At 35.3% G+C, this 21,768-nt stretch overlaps 1 protein-coding gene across 1 annotated transcript in view; it reads right to left on the reverse strand.

Annotated features, from left to right (window-relative positions):
* Positions 1–2,700: 2,700 nt before the first annotated feature.
* Positions 2,701–21,768, reverse strand: part of LOC100366818 (AP-2 complex subunit alpha-2-like) — a 62,166-nt gene continuing 43,098 nt past the window's right edge. Inside the window, exons 13-25 of the mRNA XM_085499696.1 lie at positions 21,558–21,665; positions 21,062–21,136; positions 20,237–20,334; positions 19,557–19,686; positions 18,477–18,578; positions 17,759–17,968; positions 17,132–17,343; positions 14,889–15,062; positions 14,013–14,135; positions 12,433–12,549; positions 11,721–11,790; positions 8,043–8,177; positions 2,701–7,586 (exon numbers count right to left, since the gene is read on the reverse strand). Coding sequence (XP_085355822.1) covers positions 7,509–7,586; positions 8,043–8,177; positions 11,721–11,790; positions 12,433–12,549; positions 14,013–14,135; positions 14,889–15,062; positions 17,132–17,343; positions 17,759–17,968; positions 18,477–18,578; positions 19,557–19,686; positions 20,237–20,334; positions 21,062–21,136; positions 21,558–21,665 — 1,632 coding nt within the window. The 3' untranslated portion in view covers positions 2,701–7,508. The remainder of the gene's footprint in view (positions 7,587–8,042; positions 8,178–11,720; positions 11,791–12,432; positions 12,550–14,012; positions 14,136–14,888; positions 15,063–17,131; positions 17,344–17,758; positions 17,969–18,476; positions 18,579–19,556; positions 19,687–20,236; positions 20,335–21,061; positions 21,137–21,557; positions 21,666–21,768) is intronic.

Genomic DNA, 21,768 nt, shown 5'->3' on the forward strand with positions numbered 1-21,768 from the left:
TTTTTTTATTTCCCATGTTAGCTACGCCGTAATATGCAACCACTTCCCCGTTTTATTGTGATTTTGAGTGTTTAATGATGTCTTCCTCACGCGTCACGCCATGACCCAGTTTCAACCACACGGCCATTTTGCAACACAGTTCGTGACCCTCGGCGTCACCCAACTGACTATATGAGCGTTCTCTTCAACTGTTAAGCTAGTAGGATTTATTACCGTTATTATCATTATATTGTCACGTGATTTGTTTTACCTTATGTGTAATGTCTTAAGTATCTTTATTGTAATTTGTATATACCAATTCGTATATACCGAGGAAACGACCCCGATTGAAGGTCATGTATTTTATGACGTCACCAATTCGTGTGTAGGTACTGCTTCTAGATCTGTGCCAAAGGGAATTTTATATTTGTGACGTCGATTGTTACACCTAGAAGCACAATATCACGCGTACAAGTGTACATGACCCCCCCAAAACGGCATGCGCACGCATGCGAAACGCCGTATCTTCCACTTCCGAGAAGTGGGCTTTATTACAACATTGGCACAGACACACTATATCAGTTTGGTGATGGTCTGCAGGCAATGTGTCAAAAAAATGACATTTATATAAGGAAAAAGGCATGTTCACAAACAGATAGGGGCCCAAACTTTCAATGGGAAAGGGTAGAAGTGTCAGCTACCATTTAATATTTCTATTTAAAAGTCATTAAGGAATTAATAATTAGAAACTCTGGGGGGGGGGCGATGGCAGAATTTGAAAAAAAAAATGATTTGCACAGGAAAGAAACAAATAAAAGTTAGCGCAAAACTAAGTGAGAAAAAACTATTTTGCACATTTTTTAAGCAGTGCATTTTTTTTTGCTTTGCCAACAATTATTCCTAACACCTTGCATGCAATTTCTTTTTCTCCATGTCTAGCTTGCAATTTTTTTGTTCAACAAATCTTCCAGCCACATTCATGACTTCAAATAATTTAATTCTTAATTTGTTTCAGGAGAAACTTTTGCTCACTGTTTAAAACACAAATCATACAATTTAAAATTGGTGAGAAAATATGTTGCTGACTTGCAACATTAATTAAGCTCACTAACTTTTTCTCACCTGTTATTCAACCTCACTGAGGGCATTCATGATACATATACAGCATATAAACTTGTTGTCGTTGAAACTGATGGCATTTGTAAACAAGGAATATACAGTAAAGGGCATAAAGCTGTGGTTGTTATAACTGTTTTATAAATACACATTTTTCTAAATCAACATGGATGTTTGAATTCAAGTTTATGTGTGCATGCATGCCCTCATGTGACATAGCTGTAACATTTCCAAAATAAGACTTGTTGATTGGACAGTGTTGAACGATCTCATTAGTATTAACTAGTACTTCTATGACATGGTGTTTGTGTTGTTCACATTTTAAATGTGTCTACAAAAATGTATGTGGAATTATTCAGTACAAGTTTTATCCCATTTCTTATTTGTGCACAGGCCACATACACACCTCTCTTGCATATGTCAAAATTAGAATTTGTGTGGTCTTCAAAAGTTTGCTTTCAATAGATTTTGTTTTCTTGATGTTTACTTGCAGTCCCCATTTGTTTGCATAGCTGTCCAGACCCTGCATGGAAGTTTGTAGGCCTTTTTCGACAGGAATTATTTTGAATAAATTTGATGTTTTGCATAAATCAATCATGACTGAGGGAAAGGCATAGGCTTTTGGGTAATAATAACTACCAAACACCTTCTCTAGCCAATTAATATCATCCAATTTGCATGGTTTTGCGGAAGCCATGGTCATTCTTATGAACCTGAGTGATTGTAATAGGAAAAGCTGTATTTGACCTCAGTTAATTGGCAGTGGTGGCCGCGACACGTCCTGTTTGTATATGCCGGTAAAATACCATGTTTGTTTACATGAAATTTGAACACACGTTGTACGACGACCACCGCACTTTAAATTGAATGATTTGATTGAACATACCACAAAGCTGGATTCACCAATCAGAGTCCCTGTAAAAACAACTATCAATTTCAAAATTAAACCAATGGAGTTTGCCGTCTTACATCAAGTCATAGCTTAACTGATAAAAACACTTGACTTTGTGTTTTATTTAGCATGGGAATGCCCAAGAGCACATCGATGTGTTTGATTTTGTCAACAGTGAATACAGGTTTATAGTGGCCATTCTGCAAAGTATAATCAAGAGGCGACAGATAAATAAATGGATATTGGCTGGTGAAGATGGCCAATTAATAGTAAAGGATTTTCTGGAGGTATTGTGGCATCCAACCTGGCTTTCAAATTTCCTACATTATTTCTAGGGTGATGAATTTGAGTTGCAGGTGTTAATCTGGTAAATATCTTATTTATACCACATTGAGGTCAACAAATCATGTACTTTATAAACTCAAAACAGTCACACATTGTATGAGTGTATACAATGATTTGGGATGTTCTAATTTCTGCGTGATGCATGTACGCATTGTGGTATAGAGGAGACTATGTAGCATATCCAATTCAACTGTCTTGTGTGATTTCAATGAAACTGATTTCAAACAAAAACAGTTGGGTTTCACAGAATGGGTTTGTTTGTTTGTTGACCTCAGCCACTGTCCTCAACCCACTGTCCCAGTTGAGGGACGGCGCTCCAGGATACAATAATCTGTTGGTACGTTATCAAATAAACAATCTCTTACACATTTAGTTTCTATTTGTGGGTTATTTTATTTCTTGTAAGCCTCTGTTACGACAACATGGTTTCATTATTTCTGTCAACCATTTTCTTAAGTTCTCATATTAAATGTGTTTTTGTTGTTGAGAATTTAATACCACAGATATACAGATTCTATAAAAGGAGTAATAATATCATACGTAATATACCATAGATCTTAATTTGAAACAAGGATGCACGTCAAATGGCTGTTTCCAGCATGTCAACACCTAGGTAACATAGCTTTGTTTTTGGCTTTAGTGCCGTGCCATAACTGCAACAGAAGACTATAGGGATTTTAATTAATTGGTTATATACATAATAATCATGTAAACAGATCCAATTAAAAAAATTTTGTTAGCATTTACTATGCCAAAAAATTATTATATAAATAGGAGACAAGTACCAGGTAGTAGAGCTTGGTCACACATCACCATCACCACAGATTACAACAACCAGTGTTTTGTAAAAAGGTGGGGGATAGAGTGACAGTAGAACTGCTGAGGTGAGGTGAGTTTGAGCACTACTATACAGAAGGCAGGTGAGGGGGAGGGGGGGATAAGTGAAATTTTTGATTTAAGGAAATTCAGTTACTGCCTCAGAATATCATTTTATATAGGTAAGCTTCTTACAAGTTGTTTGACTATTAAGAAACCAAATTATTTTGTCAAAAAAACATATATGAAGGCAATACTTTTGATACATATCTGTGGACATTTTACTGTTGATGACATCTGGATTCATTTCATTTGCCTATTTGACCTATTGACACCATCAATATGTTACATAAAATAACTTCTTTTTTTTTAACAAGTGTAATACACAAAACCATTGATGGGAAATGTTGCTGATCAATGTCATCAACAGTAAAACTGCCAATGAAATACTGAGTTGCATACCAAACAACACTTTTCTACATTTCCATGCTGCCTTTAAAAATGTACATAATATTCAATAAACTTGAGCAACTACAAAAAAAAAAAAATCCCTTCAAGACAGATAATATTCGACAAGGTTACAGTAATTGAAGAGAAAAAAAGCAAAGTATTATTTTTTTTTTTTTTTTTAAATCAACAGTCATTAAATTTATCACATATTATCACTTCACATAACTCCATAATATCAGTCTGTCAATTATATTTCCATTTTATATTTGAAAGATACAAACCAGATCAATCTAGTTTGAACCAGTTTAGGTCACTTCCTCTAAAGTATCTATCATCTACTAATACTTGATACAATTACATAAATCGCATGTCATACACTCACGTAATTACGAGATGATAAGTTATTCACGTCACCATTTTATTCACATCACAATTTTTCCCCCTCTATCTAACAGTATTGCTTTTTATGATTCAATAAATTCAATAAAACACTTCACAACTTAATTTTGTTACTCGTATTTGCATGCGCATTCACCGTCTCACACTCACTGGTAGAAAACACTGCAACCAAACAGTACCTGGAGTACATGTATGAATTACCCAATAGTTCGCAACTACTGAATCTATTCAGAAACACCAGCTTGATTCAAAAATATAAACAAAAATCACAATTACAAATAATATTCAAAATCAGAGCAGCTGTACACAATGCAAAGCAGTGGCCAAGATAAAAAAAAAACTCTGAGAAGAATCATCTTCGATAACAATCACAAGTGAAATAAAAGATGGTTGCCAAGAAATGATTCAAGAATGTGACAAACTGCACTTTGACACTCCGTCGTGGCAGTACAGCTGGATAAATGTGTGGCAGTTTCTGTTTCAGTACATATATATGATGTAAGCTTTTTATGACAAAAAGGATTTATCAGCTTTGCCAAATTTAGGGGATGCTACCACAAGATGCAATATTAAGTCAACCACATTGACAACTCTCAGGGTATCCCTTACTCTTCAAAATCCCTGTGTCATCATAATATTGTAAATTGTTCAGTAATCATTAACTGAATTATAGAGAAAAACAATAGTACTACTTCACAAGGTAAGTGAAATACCACTGATATTTTAGCATGGAATATGCCCTCAATGGTAGACCTCATTAATCAACAAAATCTAGCCATAGAAGGAGGGCTTCAAACCTGACTGACATTTAACTTCCCAAATACCTGGGCTTTTAACCTTTTCACCACCAGTTCCCACTTTTCATCCCAATTTCACAAAACAGTCCAGTTCATAGTCTGTACTTTCCTCAGAAGATTAGGACAAAAATAGTAAATTTTTTTTACGCCGAAATTCTTTTCCAGAAATATTGAAGAATATATGAACAAGCCATGCATGGCACAGTCCCCGTTAGTTATCAAATTTGAGATATATAGTTATGTTTATCGTAATATAGCTGGAATATAACCATGTCAGGAATATGATTTTTTTAACACTAAAATGATTGACATTTGTATCTGATCCTCAAACAAGTAGATATTGCTCTGGAACAGCATTCAAAATCAGCCATTTTGAATACATGTATATATATATATATATATATATATATATATATATATAACATGATGTATAACGAATATATAAAATTTGAATATAATCAGTCAAAGTATTTAAGAGATATGGCTCTAGAAGCCCAATCATTAAAACAAAATGGCCACCAGTCAGCTATTTTGAATCCAATCTGAAAATAAAATGACATGCATCAGGAACCTGTAATGTCTAATGTGTGTTATAAGTTTGAACAAAATCCATCCATAAATGCAAGAAATGCTTGATATTCGAGGATTTCTTTAGCACAAAAATAGCACACTTTGAAAAAGATCATCAAACCAATATATCCGTATATCTGTGACATGATGTATAATGAATATTAAAAATTTGAACATAATCAGACAAAACAAGTCAGACATATGGGTCTGGAAACCCATTCATTAAAACAAAATGGCCGCCAGACAGCCATTTTGAATCTGATCTGAAAAATAAAATGACCTGCATCAGGAACCCGTAATGTCTAATGTATGTACCAAGTTTGAACGAAATCCATCTATAAATGCCAGAAATGCTTAATATTTAATGATTTTTTAGTACAGAAATGACAACCATTCGGCCATTTTGAATAGGATCGTCAAACTAATATATCTATGACATGATGTATAATGAATATTTAAAATTTGAACATAATCAGTCAAAACAATATATTGGAGATATGGCACGAGAACCACATTGATTAATACAAAATGGCCGCCTGTCGGCCATTTTGAATGTTATCTGAAAAACAAAATTATTTGCATCAAGGTCCCATAATGTCTAATGTATATACCAAGTTTGAGCAAAATCCATCTGTAAACAACCAGGAAATGCTCGATTTTGATGATTTTTAGCACAAAAATGGCCGCCATTTGACCATCTTGAATCAGATCATGAAACAAATTGACGTGCATATGTATGATATCATGTATGATGTATGTGTGAAGTTTGATTGTGATTGGTCCAGGCATTTCTAAGATACAGGTCCGGACGCACGCACGCACGCACAGACGCACACATGCACAGAGGTCAAAACATAAGTCCGTTTTCGAACTGCATCCGAACGGGGACTAAAAAAGTGCAGAAAAATTTAGGCTAGAAAGTCTGGTAGTGAAAAGATTAATTACACACCATAGACAAAGCACTTAGAACTGAACCATGGCTTCAGTGACCTTGGTGTACAATGTTTAGTTAAATTTATTAAGTGATAAGTTTTTTTTCTTGGAGAAGCATTTTAAGGAAGTGATCCTTCTGTGAGCGAAGCGAACGTTTTTAAATAACAGAACAAACTACATAATGTACATATTGATGCATAAATCTAAAGTAAACAAAGTAAACAAGCTTCGTATGCATGTTGCTACATCAATTGCTCATCAAGCAATAAATGTGCGTTCATGGGTAACAATTTTTTTACTATCTAACTTAAAAAAAGATCACCAAATTTCAACAATGATTTCCTAAGGGTGGTACAGTAGTCAGTCATCACGAAAGTGATAAAGAGAAATTAAAATAACAAAACTGCATGATATAGATGCGAGACTAATCCCGGACACTAATCAATTCCAAGCGCCACCATAATTGACATAAAAACACACATTTATTTTAAAGTTGCATTCCTACTTTGCAAGGTACCATCCTCAAACCAATATAAATGTTGTGGGTGGGTAATACAAAATTAAATGCAGAATAAAAATTTAAACGAGCACCTCTCCTAAATGAAGTTTTGTAAATATTAGACACTTGCTCAGTTTAATAGGAGACTTTGTCCTTGAAGGCCATTTACATTGCAGGTATGGTTGTTTAAGGGATATGACCCTTCCGTATTCTCAAATTAAATTACTGTAAAATGACTAATTTTCTCTGGGTTTACCATTTCAGGCATATTCAGTGGGTTTTAAATTCACGATCTAATCATTTAGATAATGCGTTCTATGCTAAATTTTACATATTCAGCGCAATAAACAAAATTAAAACCCAGTGAATAATTAACCCTTTTACAGTAGCAGAAAAGTGAGGGCAGAATATCTACTTTTTAATATAGCATATTTGTTCACGTAAAATAGCATCACTTTATTAATGCATCATATGTTTTTAATTTGTTCTGGGAGTGTTATTACACAGACTTGTAAAGTGGGAATGCAAGGCAGAAAAAACTGACCAGTGACGTCTATTTTCTAAAACGAATTACTCAATAGTAAAGATATTAATCCTGCACAATGATTTGTATCTTGTCGTACAAACTATCAAGTTTTTTTCAGCAGACAAAAGTCAGTGGCTGTAAGTATGACCTTTAACCTTCTACTGTACATTCAATATTTGTCTGATTTTAAAACTGGACGCTTAGCAATTCGCACAGTCGTTTAGAGACAGATTCTTTACTGGTCCTCAGCGTAAGGCGATACATCTGAAACAGAACAAAAGCCAAACACAATTTAGACACCAGATGCGCTTTTATGGAAGGTGAATACCCAATTAAATCAGTTTCACTAATTTTCAGCTGCAAGTTTAGGAAAATATCATTAGGAGAGAATAGCAAATAAGCTTCTCACTGACTATGCCATTCTATGACCAATCAGAAAACTACATGTATAAACTTATTTAAATTCATAGACAATTTTTAGCAAATACAAAAAACGCAAAATGTACCGGTAGTCAAAGTGAACTTTCATCAAACAATTTTTTCTGTATTTTCTTTTATATGAAAATGGACCACAAGGTTGGCTTAAAAAGGGTTAAAAAATTCACAACAAAAATTCAATACAAAACATTTAAAATCATGACATGAAGTAAACAAGTAATCTGTAGTGCAATGAAAATGACCGTGACAAAACACCACAAAAAAGGGGAAATAGAAGTATACCTGTGCTTGTAGGTTGGGTTCCAGTCTCATTAGACATCCTATTTGCATGGCTTTTGTGTGAATAACACCAGCACCAACGTAATTATCAGGATTAGGATCAACGCCTTCTAACGAACTTAAACCAAAGCCAATTATCTATAATGGAAATTAAAAACAACTTTTAAATATTCAAGAGTTGCCTGACATGATTGGCTGAAAAAATTGTAATATTTGTGTACCGGTAAATTAGAAACAGAAAAAAATTATTGAAAAATTGTTGGAACATTGATCCAGCAAACTGTTGAAAGTAACCATGAGTTTATGAAATTCATGGATAATGAGAGAGACACGTTTATATTTCACTAGTACTATTGCTTAGATAGTATGATAGTATGCTTTCCGAAAAATCACCTTGTGTGTACATGTGTTGTTTGAACACAATCATGTATCATGCATGGAACGCACTCTAGGAATTAGCGACATAAAACACATCACTGATTGAATCGTTTTGCGATATACCCAATGCAATGAAATTGACAATTATTTATCAATGCATGGTTGAAGTTAGCACTTGATTCACAGGTTTGTTTTGAATACTGTAAAATACTTCATTTTAGCTGGAATTAATTTTCGCTGAATAGACTTTTTGAGTGTTATGTATGGTATTTATTTTCTCTGATTTTCGATGAGTTGAATGTCAAATATAGGTAAAAAGATATATTCGCTGGATTCTATTATTACTGAATTATTCCTTCAGCGAAAATAGCAAAAATTACTTCAAAGCAAAAAAAAGTATTCTACAGTAGATTTGATACTCAAAACATTAGAACTACAGGCATAGTTTGTAATCAAAACATTTGTAGTTTTTTGAATTGTTGTCATCAATTAGGGGGTAAATGGGGAGGTACCGTTAAAGTCCTAATATAAACTGCATACCGTAATAGTAACCGCACCCCCAATTCCGGCTTCAGGGTTGAAGAGTTCTTAACAAAAATTGACAAGTCATTGTCAATGACACGTCCCCGTTCCGTTCATATTTGAGTGACATATACATTCAAAGCAGATCATGACCGAAATGCACCTGCATATGTACAACACATTGTACTAAATCTGAACAAAATCCATCCATGCATGACTGAGATCTGGTTCCGGAATTGTGAAAATACGTGATTTTAATGCATTTTCGGTCTTAAAATGGCCATCATTCAGCTATTGTTAAGCGGATCATGAAACAAATGCACATATCTATTTGTGACATGATGCACCATGTGTGTGTGAAGTTTGAACTTGATCAATCCAGACATGTCTTGGATACGGATCCAGAACTGAATTCTTTAAGAAAATGGCCGCCAGTCGGCCATTTCGAACTTGATCCAGAAAAAAAAATGACGTGCATCAAGGTCCTATTATGTTTAATGTAAGTACCAAATTTGAATGAAATCCGTCCATGCATAACTGAGATCCGGGTTCGGAATGGTGAAAATGTGCGATTTCAATGCATTTTCGGCCTTAAAGCAGCCGCCATTTGGCTATCGTTAATGGGATCATGAAACAAATGCACATACATATTTGTGACATGATGTACCTTGTGTGTGTGAAGTTTGAACTTGATCAATCCAGACATGTCTCGGATACGGATCCAGAACTGAATTCTTTAAAACAAAATGGCCGCCAGTCGGCCATTTCGAACTTGATCTGAAAAAAAAAATGACGTGCATCAAGGTCCTATTATGTTTAATGTATGTACCAAATTTGAATGAAATCCGTCCATGCATAACTGAGATCTGGGTCCGGAATGGTGAAAATGTGCGATTTCAATGCATTTTCGGCCTTAAAGCGGCCGCCATTTGGCTATCGTTAATGGGATCATGAAACAAATGCACATACATATTTGTGACATGATGTACCTTGTGTGTGTGAAGTTTGAACTTGATCAATCAAGACATGTCTCGGATACGGATCCAGAACTGAATTCTTTAAAACAAAATGGCCGCCAGTCGGCCATTTCGAACTTGATCCGAAAAAAAAATGACGTGCATCAAGGTCCTATTATGTTTAATGTATGTACCAAATTTGAACGAAATCCGTCCATGCATAACTGAGATCTGGGTCCGGAATGGTGAAAATGTGCGATTTTGATGCATTTTCGGCCTTAAAATGGCCGCTATTCGGCTATCGTTAATCGGATCATGAAAAAAATGCATGTGCATATGTCCCATATAATGTGTGATGTATGAGTGAAGTTTGAACATAATCGGTCCATGCATGTTCAAGATACAGGTGATCACGGAGGGACGAACGCACGGACGGAGGGACGGGCGGACAGACGGACGGACGCACACAGGGCAAAACATAAGTCCCCGTTTTCGGACTCCGTCCAAACGGGGACTAAAAACTTGAAAAGTACCTATTACTAACCGCACCCCCAATTCAACAAGACCGTGACTGACTTCATTGTTTCAACCAGCTGGTCCAAAACGGCATTGTTCCTAAACCTATTCATTTGTTTCGACAACGTGCCTAAAAATATTCACACCTATTTATTTGTTCAGCGGTGATAGGATGTCAGACACGCAATGAAACTGCTTTTGTTCTGGCGGCAACCCCCGGCGGCAACCTCTGTCAATACTCTTTCTGAATACGTCTGTGTTTCGCAAGTTTTCGACAATAAGCTGTTATCACCGTAAAAGTGTTAAATTCTTCTTCAATGCTCAGTTTATCTTTCGAAAACAAATAATTTCTTGATTTACAAAAAAAATCATATTGTTTTCCCATGGAAATCAAAGCCAAGACATCGCACTACATTATCGGTAAATCTCTTCCGTGTTCACCATGAGGTCGCTGAACTTTCATTAACATATTTAAATGACTATGTAATTTAGACACGTGGGCACCATCCAGCATTTTGATTGGTTAATTAGCGACATGACCTATTCGGTCAATAAAACGTCACGTGTGCATTCAAAAACATGGTCGGTATCGTATTGACCGTTTACATGCGACTGAAATCATTCGTTTACGGTGAAACTACTTGCATTTCATAACAATTCAACGGATTTATTTTTCGTGCGTTATTGTAATCACTAATGAATAATAATTGCCAATTTAAACACTTTGAAAACAAGTAAGTTATTCACTTGTGAACCACAGCATGGCCGGATTGCGCTACCGTTTTGTGATCATGTGCTACTAAGCAGTGCATTCGTGTTTGTTTTTACTTGAAACTTCTGTTAGAATATACTTTTCGTTAACAAGAAAATTAAAAAAAAAAATTATTACATTAAATATAGTGAGTATTTTTTTTTCATGTGTACAGTTTTTTTGATTGACTGTAACTGTAACATTTCGTAATGCCTATTTTAGAACCAAAGTAAAGCCTCTCGTTCTTCCCTGACGCCTATTCAAGAGATTGTACGGTGTATTGTTTGTTTTGTGCAAGTGTTGTGGGCAAAAAATGACCACGCCCATTTAGTGATTGCAATATGTACGTAATAGAAACCGCACCCCGAACTTGAGCTTTTGATCCCAATTTTTAAATTGATATATTGTAATATAAACCGCGGTTTATATTAGGACTTTAACGGTAATCATGATGCGGAATAATATAACGGTAAAATAGTACTACGGGTGAATGACTCGTTCGTTTTTTTGGCATTCAACACCAGGTACAGTTTTAATTGCATCACGATGAAAACTCACCTTCGCTTTATTTACTTCTTTGTCAATTGGAAACTGCGCTTTAAATATTTTCTGTTCTTCTTGTGCAGGGCTATGAAAAAAACAATACAAGGAAGTTTATACTCAATTATAACATCAAGTTGGACAAGTTAACTAATTCCCCAATGATAATTTGTTGGGGGATGTGGTAGGGATTCGCACTAACTGAGCACTCTATTGTTCAAAGCATGCTTTCATTCATCATGGATGACCAGAGAGTACAGTACTGATCAAACATATAATCCTCTGATGCTACAGCTGTTTGCACGTTGTTTCACATGTAATTTTGTGAAAAGTGAAACAAAAAAAGCCATGCGAGGCACAGTCCACGTTAGTTATCAAATTTAAGATATATAGTTTTGTTTATAGTAATATAGTTGGAACATAAACATGTCAGCGATGTGGATCCAGAAGCTGATGCTACTCAGAACCCTTATTTCACGTTTCCCGAAACACCGATACTATTAGATTGTACACAGCACATTTCAGTTATCCTGTGGTAATCTGTTACCATTACATTAAGGATAACATGAATTCATTACGTCCCCAGGGAAAACATGCATGGCCATCTTTTGAGTACCTATCTCCCAACCAGGAATGCGGTTAGATAGTACTGGTACTCCTTATTTTCACACCTAAGTGACATACAACTATGGCACATAATCTTTGTGATGCAACATCAAGAGTTACTTACTTGCTGAGTAGTTTCCACCTTGAGAAGAAAATTTGTGAACCCATTTCAGTTTGTTCAAAAAATTTATTGACCATGACAGGCAGTTTTAGGCTGATACTCTGTGGGATACTACAATACCTATAGAGCAAAGAAAACAAACATAAAAACATACTCAAAATCACATGGCAGTATACTTTACTAGCTTGAGCACAGTGATTCATTGGGTACATATAATGAAATAAAAAATTGCATGGATGTGTATCCTTCTTAGTAAAATTGTTTTGTTTTTCAATTCTAATCAAATATATAGTCCACCACAATAAAATTGCATCACCATAGTTATCTTACCTGCAGTTGATTTGGTTCTGACCAAAGTATTATAAAATAATGACAGAACATCTTACAGTTTTACATTAATCAAAAGTTGACTCAACTGGTGGTGCAACCGTAATTGTACAATTATAGAAGTATAGTAATCCAAGAGCATAGAGCTTTCTTGAATGTCATCAGATAGTGTATTAGGTTAAATTACAAAAGATATGGGCACCAATTTGCTTAAATCCCTCTGGTGAGAAAACGACAGTGAACTACCCTTTTAATATATTTTTAGTGGTAGTTTGTTTTACATGCTACATTAAAATAACACTCATTATGATTATGGCGTTATAGTTATCGATATGTTAACAAAACTCCAACACAATGCCACAAGTAATGTCAACATAACACTCATAATACAGAATCTTTAGCAATTTATTTAGCTTAGCACACAACCTCTTAGGCTAATTATAACCAGTGCATATAGTCAACATAGAGTTAGTTTGTAAATCTCCATCCAATCAAGAATAACTGACCGATCTGCACTTTGTCCCGATGAATTAGGTCCCTTCAGTACGCTGCAAAAGAATCAGCCTAACATCAGAGCAATTTAAACCATCCAATTCATGTCCTAACAACCAAACATTTTCTCATATATTGACCTGTACTCTTTACTTTTTTTCCCTCTGGTATCTATCGCAAACTCTGTCTTGCATTCTCAACCATTTGAATGGCTTGTTTAGAATTCTAAAACAATTATGAAGGATACCGATACTGAAATTTTACAATATGTATCGTATCAAAGCAAGTCGGACTTGTTGTTTTCAACAAGAATTCAAAATACCACTTTTTACCAAAAATATTCATCAAAATTAGATGATTGAAGATATCATAACAAAATGAAGATATCATGACGAAATGAACATATCTGAGAAAGGTCTACCTGAGGTACCTATATGTATAGTATCAAAGCAATCACACTTGCGTTTTTTTAACAAGAAGTCGAAAATATCACTTTTTACCAAAAATGACAAAAATATTCATTAAAATTAGAGAATTAAAAATAACATCACAAAATGAACAAGTCTAAGAGAGGTCTGTCCAAGGTACATATACACCAAGTATCAAAACAAAAAAGAATTGTAGTTTTCAGAAAGAAGTCGTAAAAGTTAAAAGTTGACACAGACGACGACGGGCAATCACTCATATGATAAGATCCGCTCGACAAAGTCGACAGCAGAGCTAAAAAAAAAATTATAGATATGTTTACTTGGTTCTGTACTTACGTGAAATTAACAATCAGAATGGGTGCTTCATCAAAGGAAGTGTTACACTCCACATTTATAAGTTGTTGAACTTGAGCTCCAGCATCAACTGTAGAATCTACAGTATTAGACTGAACACTGAGTTGTGAAATTACGGTTAAGAAAACATCACAACAATTATTACTTAAGATCAGCAGTTGATTTACTGCAGGTGACAATGTTTAGGGTTTTGTCTCTATTAAATATTTTAAATCATTCTTTAAACATTATTTTTGCTGATTCAAATCCTTGTTCAAATTGTCACTATTAAGAGCATATTCACTGGGTTTTGATTTTATGGATTCACAATATTGAGTTCTATTGTAATTTCACATGTTCATGTGGATTTCATAATTTACAGTAGCAGGTTTTTTCTTAAATAATTCTCCCAAACACAGACTACCTCACTCCCCACTCCCAAACAGACTACCTCAATCCCCACTCCTAAACACAGACTACCTCAATCCCCACTCCTAAACACAGACTACCTTACTCCCCACTCCCAAACACAGACTACGTCACTCCCTACTCACAAACACAGACTACCTCACTCCCCACTCCCAAACACAGACTACCTCACTCCCCACTCCCAAACACAGACTACCTGCCACCCCACTCCCAAACACAGACTACCTGCCACCCCACTCCCAAACACAGACTACCTGCCACCCCACTCCCAAACACAGACTACCTGCCACCCCACTCCCAAACACAGACTACCTGCCACCCCACTCCCAAACACAGACTACCTGCCACCCCACTCCAAAACACAGACCACCCTACTCCCCTTTTCCAAACACAAACCACCTCACTCCCCTTTAAGAAACACACACCACCTTACTCATTAATAAAAGGATATCTGTTTTTAGATTTCCTGGTGATGAAAGTACTGGCATGAAATTCATGAATTGGTAACTCGTCTTATTACCATAGAATAGTCCTAATCTGCCAAGGGACTGACGGAACTCAGACTTCACCCCTATCTGTAGGACCTCATTTTCAAACAATACACCATTGTTTTTACAAATAAACCTGTGTAGAATACAAGTCATACATTAGAATAATAATAATAAGTATAAGGTATAAACATGCAAGATTACCGTACATATGTATAGTGTTATTATTGTTTGTAATTAATTACCGTACTTACCCCGAGCATAAGCCCCTCCCAGAGTATAAGCCCACCCTCTGTTTTTAGACATTTAACAGGTTGAGGGCATCCCCGAGTATAGGCCCAGGGTGTTTTTACCGTGCGACATTTATTACAAATATGCATGTAAAAAGTGTATTTCATTGAATAATAATCATGATTGATACGGGACTTTGGTTCCTGCTTCTACGAGAAAACTTGCATTAATTTCAGAGTGCATGGCCGGCGAACCTTTTCTATTCTGTTATTTACACAGGATGAACCCCGATGTTGTAATACTGAAGCAATCCATATTTCGTTTGAGTAGTAGTTTTAGAAAAACCAAAAATGTGATCGTCAAGTCTTGAAACCTGATCATTGAACATCGTTTTACTTTTTCGAATAATCGTGTCCAGACTATCGTGAATGGGATGTGAATGAGCAAACTATTCTTCGACATGACTTGTTGGCGACCGTGAAAATATTAAAATACTTCCTCCACCCTTAGTTTACCTTTCAAAAATTAAGAATCGACAGCTTAAGGGGGAAAAAAATCCCAGTTTTTTGTCGAAATCAGATCGCATTTTAACATCGCTGTAATTCACTTCCGCATTGCATTGTAAAAATGACTTCGTCAATAATCGGAAAACTTCGTCTGTATGACACAGCATTTTGATTGGTTAACGAAAGACATGACCTGTAAGGTCAAAGAAAGTTGTTCAGGTTAAATCATGATGAAAAACACCATGGCGGAAATTGCATTGTATCGAGAGTTTGCGTACGATCCAAAACATTCAACAACGAAGATATTCACGATAAAGTTTTGCCTTCGACTGTTTTCCCACAGACCCTACCCATTTTTGCACCGCAAATTCCGACGGTATGTAAACCGCATTGTAATAAAATGTGTGTATTTTTATGAACATATTTGTTTCTTTCTTCATCAAAAAATGTAATTTGGATAATTTTTCGTGGTTGGGAAGATGGTTACAATTTTAAACCCCCCAAAAAATTATCTTTTCTGAGGTGGTCTTCGAGTATAAGCCCACCCCCTAATTTTCCCGATTTTACATGTTCAGACCCCTGGGCTTATACTCGGGGAAGTACGGTATTCATGAAGTCATTCTATTCAAACTGATAACAAAATAAACAGATGAAATAACATTTCTCTACAGCAAATTTTATCAAAATCCTGTATATCAGGACACTTGAAAACAACGACAAAATTAACTGCTGAAAGCATCCAGAATCAGACTGATATTAGCAGTGACATTGAGCTTGAATATCACAGTAATTTGATCAAAATCATGTACGAAGCAGTACAGTCGTTATTCAAAGCTAAGTCCGAAGAAAGAAATTGTTGTAAGTAATAAATCATCTTTGAGTCATGTCCTGAAGCAATGAAGCACATCTGTGGTGTAATTGAGTGTAACATTGATCAGTGTCAATATTGCAATATTGATTTGATCTTTGCTCAACTTATTTCTAAGGTATGTTCATCAGAACTACAGATTGGGAATATTGTTGCAGAGAAAAGAGTCAGAAGAAATTGTGCACACCTGTTGCTTTGAAATGAATTGTTATAGCCTTTTTTTGGCTATTTTAAGAAGACTGGCAAATTTCTAACAGCAAACCTTACATTTTTGGCCAAAAAAAAATCACAAATCTGTCTTGTCACTAAGACTGAAAACTGTTTTTAACTGCCTTCATATAGATAATTGAATCCATAATTAAATGTTGTGATTTCATCCCCCAAACCACCTTAAATCATGAAATCAATGTTTCTAAGATTGTCACAGTTCATTGTAAATTTTGTGACAATAAAAGAAATGCATCAAACAACTTTTTGTCTCTGAATTTCCCAACTCATGCATATTTCTTAATATAATTTCCTGAAGAAAATTGCTTCATGACTTCTACTATTTCCCTCTGTATATCCACCACATGGAAAGGGACTGGATTGTCTACTTACTTAGTAAAACTCTCTTCGGATCCTGGAGCCAAGTCATCAAAGCCTGTAGCAGAACTGGTTGGGGCTGTGGCTGGTTGTTCACCAAACACATCAACCAGAAATCCACCACCCCCTCCAGCAACAGCAGCTTCACTTGTAGTTGTGCTGTTAATCGGTTGACTTGCTCCAATACCCAGGAGGTCCACTGAAGCAGGTGCTGTAGTAGTAACAGGCTATAAATAACACACCAATATCAGATTAGCGTGCATTCAAAACAAATAATGTGTGGAACCCATTTCAAATACAATAGATTGATGACTAGCTAGCTTCTAAAGTTATTACAGTAACCCTTAACGATTTCCCGTCAAAATTTGTTATTTCTCTTTGATCTTCAAACATGTGTATTAAGTATATTCTTCATTGCTCAATTTATAATAGGAGTCACTGAAATGGTAGCGATAGCAACGAAACAAATAAAATCATGCATAAAACTATAAAGTGAAGATGTTAACTAAGGTGGTTCACACAGATTAAAATCCCATTTCTAAAAAGAAGTCAATTTGATATAATATATGGACTAAGTAAACTCATCAGTAATTCAAAATTGAAAACAAGGATAAATCAACAGTGACTGATGGTTTATCTTACCGTATCTGGTGACATCAAATTATGAGGTAAATCATCACTAGATTCTCCAAGTGTATTCTGAACACTGACTTTACTGACATGTGTTCTAGCTATTACTGCGTCATCAGTCGCTCCATCACCAGGAGCAATCACACCTTTCTTCTTTTTCAACTTTGCTAAGATTGATGATTCCCTTTCAGGAAATGGTGGCATCTCTTCAAGTACAGTAGCCTGTTAAGAAGAACACCAAGTGTAAATGCAAGTGTAAATGCATGTGTTCGCAACGCTACAGCCAAGAAAATCTGTTTTTCCTTCTCTTAAAATTAATTTCTTGAGATTTTTAGATTCATTTGTGTTATTGGACTACAATGCACTACGTATTGGATGGAATGAATGTGGACAAATTACAGAACGACCAAGTGTTGCGGATCAATGCACCTCCCTGAATTTTCAATTGCTTCAACACTTTTGAGTACCGGTGATATTCACATATTGATCTGTCGCACTATATAGTTCCAAATTACTGCAGCCTTAAGTAATTTGCAACATGGAGGATTCCACAGTAATTTCTTGCAATTCAGATTTATCCACACCATCAAGTTTGACTGAAATTACTAATACAAGCATTACATCAGAGTACATACATGTATACATTAAGAGTTGTTTAAACATTTTGCACACATACTCAATTTCCTGCTATTACATGGATCATTAACAGAAGTCAATTACTAAGACTTACCAGTACATCAGGTGATGCTAACGTACTCAACTGTAAATATTCGACAGCTCTCTGTTGCAATTCAGCATCAGCATTTCTCAATTGATTATCGTTGCGGAGAACCTAATCATCAGAAAATAACATCAATCAATAATATGACATGATGAAACTGATCTGCCAAAGTGGAAAAATTTGTCAAGCTCAGGTAACTTCTCCAGACTGGTTCTTATGCCTATAACACCTTGTATTTTGGTACTATATGGAGATAGAACAGTGTCACACGTCATTGACATAAAATATTTCCTCTCATGCAATAGTAAACTAAACTGAAATAAGTCAAACATATCAAAATCTGAAATGAAATTCATGACAATCTGTGACACGATGTATAAAATACGTGTAAGGTTTGATTACAATCTGTGACGGCATGTCAAAGATATGGCTTCGGAACTGCATTTCTTAAAACAAAATGGCCACTGGTCAGTCGTTTTGAATCAGATTTGTAAAACAAAATGATGGAGATTACAGTCCTATGATTTAAATGTTTGTACAAAGACTATTTAAATCTGTCAATGCACAACCAGATTTTGTTATGAAATGGACAAAATGCTCAATTTAGATGCAATATTAACTTTAAAATAATCATCATTTGATCAATTTGAATAGGATCATAAAACAAATACAATGGATATGTGTGACATAATGTATGATGTATTTGATCAGTCAAGGCATGGCAGAGATGACTGTGAAATAGCATTCATTGCAAACAAAATGTCTGACTGGCAAATATTTTCATTTGATTGTTGGCAACTTCAAAAGCTCATTGGATTATCACAATGGAATAAATTTCATTGAAATCTGGGTGGAGAGTCACCGCGTCCACTGCTTAAATACCATGGTTACATAGGTCAGAGCAAAAACAGTCCTTGTAGCTTTCTCACTGAGACGTATGCATGTTAGGTATATATTGACAATATATTCAGTGCTTATTCATCATAATTATGATCCTTTCTTGTTTCAAAACTGAGTCAATCCTTTAATATTGGGGGTGTGGCAAGCAAGATCTGGGATTATTGTGGCAGACTTATTACTGTTTCTTACCTCCTGTATCACCACCTTCATCTCATGGAATAGATTGATGAACTTTACATAGGATGAGAGAAGTAATCCTCTTGTTGTGATACTGCATAGATGAAACTTAGAATGCAGTAGGTTGAATTGAACTTGAGGGCTGAAAATACAAAACAAAACAGATAAAACATATTGCTTTTCATATAACTCACTTGGCGAAATTCAATTGCAAAAACAATATTTATTTTTTATTTACACCTTTGCTCACAAGATTTTCTTCATTGTGGTTTACAAAGTTTCGAAATTTGTTGGTGGACAAATAAGATTGGCGGGATAAAGAATGTTTGCTTGACATATAACCAAAATATTTCAACATTTGTACCAGTGCATGTGGTGTGTTGAAAATGAAGTGCATCACATTCAAACTCATAACTGTGAGGGCAGTAGACATGAAATCTAAAAATGAGATACATTTTATGGTTATGGGTAGTAGAAAAGATTCAGGAATACTAGGTTGCCAGAATCCAAACTGAGTACTGCTGTCTAAGTTCATCATTAATGTATGAAATAAAATCTTAAATATGTTCAGTGAGATGCAATTGCAAAACACGTCACAAGCACATGCTAAATTACTGAGATAATTGTGTATGAACTTTGACCTGTACAGCTTCACACATGACCATTAACAACAAATATGTGAATTTCATTACCTCGATCTTGGATCACCAGCAATCAAATTACCAAATTCTCCTAGAATATAGCCGCCAACTTTAACCATGTTTTCATGACATGCTGGTGCTTGCAAGGACTACAGATAGAAAAACAATTATTCACGGTACTATAACTAGAAACCTATTAGAATCAGGGCTTTTGATATACATTGTTTATGTGAACTTGCATATAAATACATGATTCATTTGACTCTATTCAACATCACATCTCTTGTTAACATGAAATTTCAACACATACCGTATTTGCTCTATTAGTAGCGTATGCGCGTACTAAATCATGTGCATCTGTGGTCAAAATAAATCAAATTCTAAGGATCCAGTAAACAATAAATGCAATAGACCATTTTCCATTCACTGCGAGAATCGCGCGTTATGTGTGAAATTGAACGTAAAAACAGGACAAACAAATGTCATAGCGTCGTAGTGGTGTCAAACATCGCGTGGGATTCGACAAACGATAAAGTATTTTGGGGGACATTTCCATCCTTAATAATGTGCTGTCCACATTTGATGATAGGCAATTTCGATTAAGTAAGGGTATTCAAAAGCAATATTCCTCTGTCGAAGATCGGCCGGTCGATGTGAGCTACAAAATAAAGAAATTCAAGTTCAAAATCAAATCATTCGATTTTTGCACCAGACGTTCGACACACGTCTTACATGCAACTCGCGCGATCTCGCAATTGAACAGAAAATCACATATTTCTAGTTTATATACACTTCTAATAGAGCAAATACAGTACAGTTATAAACACTCGATCTAATGAAATTTCAGCTCAGTCAATATTTTTTTTCAAATCTTACCTCAAACACTGTCTTAGCAGCATAGCCCTGTACATCATCCCTATTGATAACTATTTGTATTACACGATACCACACCTGAAATATAAGAATACAGACACAATAGGAACCATCTACCAGAATGATGCCCACAAAATGTGCGAGCCATGCAATACATCATAATGCTAAAATCATTTCAAAGTAACAGACAGCAAAGTTCTCCTACCAAGCAAATAACATGCAAATTTGTACTTTAAATTGGAAGGGTTGTTACCTGCACTCACAGGATTTGAACCACAAAGGCTTGTTAGTATTTGTAAACAATGATACACTATGGCAATCTGCCGCAGGCGCAGGTGGTGCAGGCTTTAACTTTAAGATATTAACAAATCACCTAGGGCTTTGTTTTCATAATGTTATGATTTTCAGGCAAGAGAAGCCTTAAAGTGTAACATATTTGTCACACTATAATAAACTGTCTAGACAAACTATTAACTAGGGCATGATATTCAACACTCACCTCCTCACTAACGTAATCCCCAGCAATTCTTATCAGATTCAGTATAGTGTCCACATACCATGTGTAATCAGTGGCATATTTCTCAGCTAAAATAGCAACCTTCAACACCTATAATAATATGCAGTCATTAGAAAGATACGTCAGTGACAAGTGTGTAGCCATTTTTGATGATTCACTATAGCACACCTTCGAAACAGATTCAACACATAAA

This window comes from Saccoglossus kowalevskii, chromosome 1, assembly GCF_978046115.1.
Source record: "Saccoglossus kowalevskii chromosome 1, keSacKowa6.1, whole genome shotgun sequence".
Lineage (NCBI taxonomy): Eukaryota > Metazoa > Hemichordata > Enteropneusta > Harrimaniidae > Saccoglossus > Saccoglossus kowalevskii.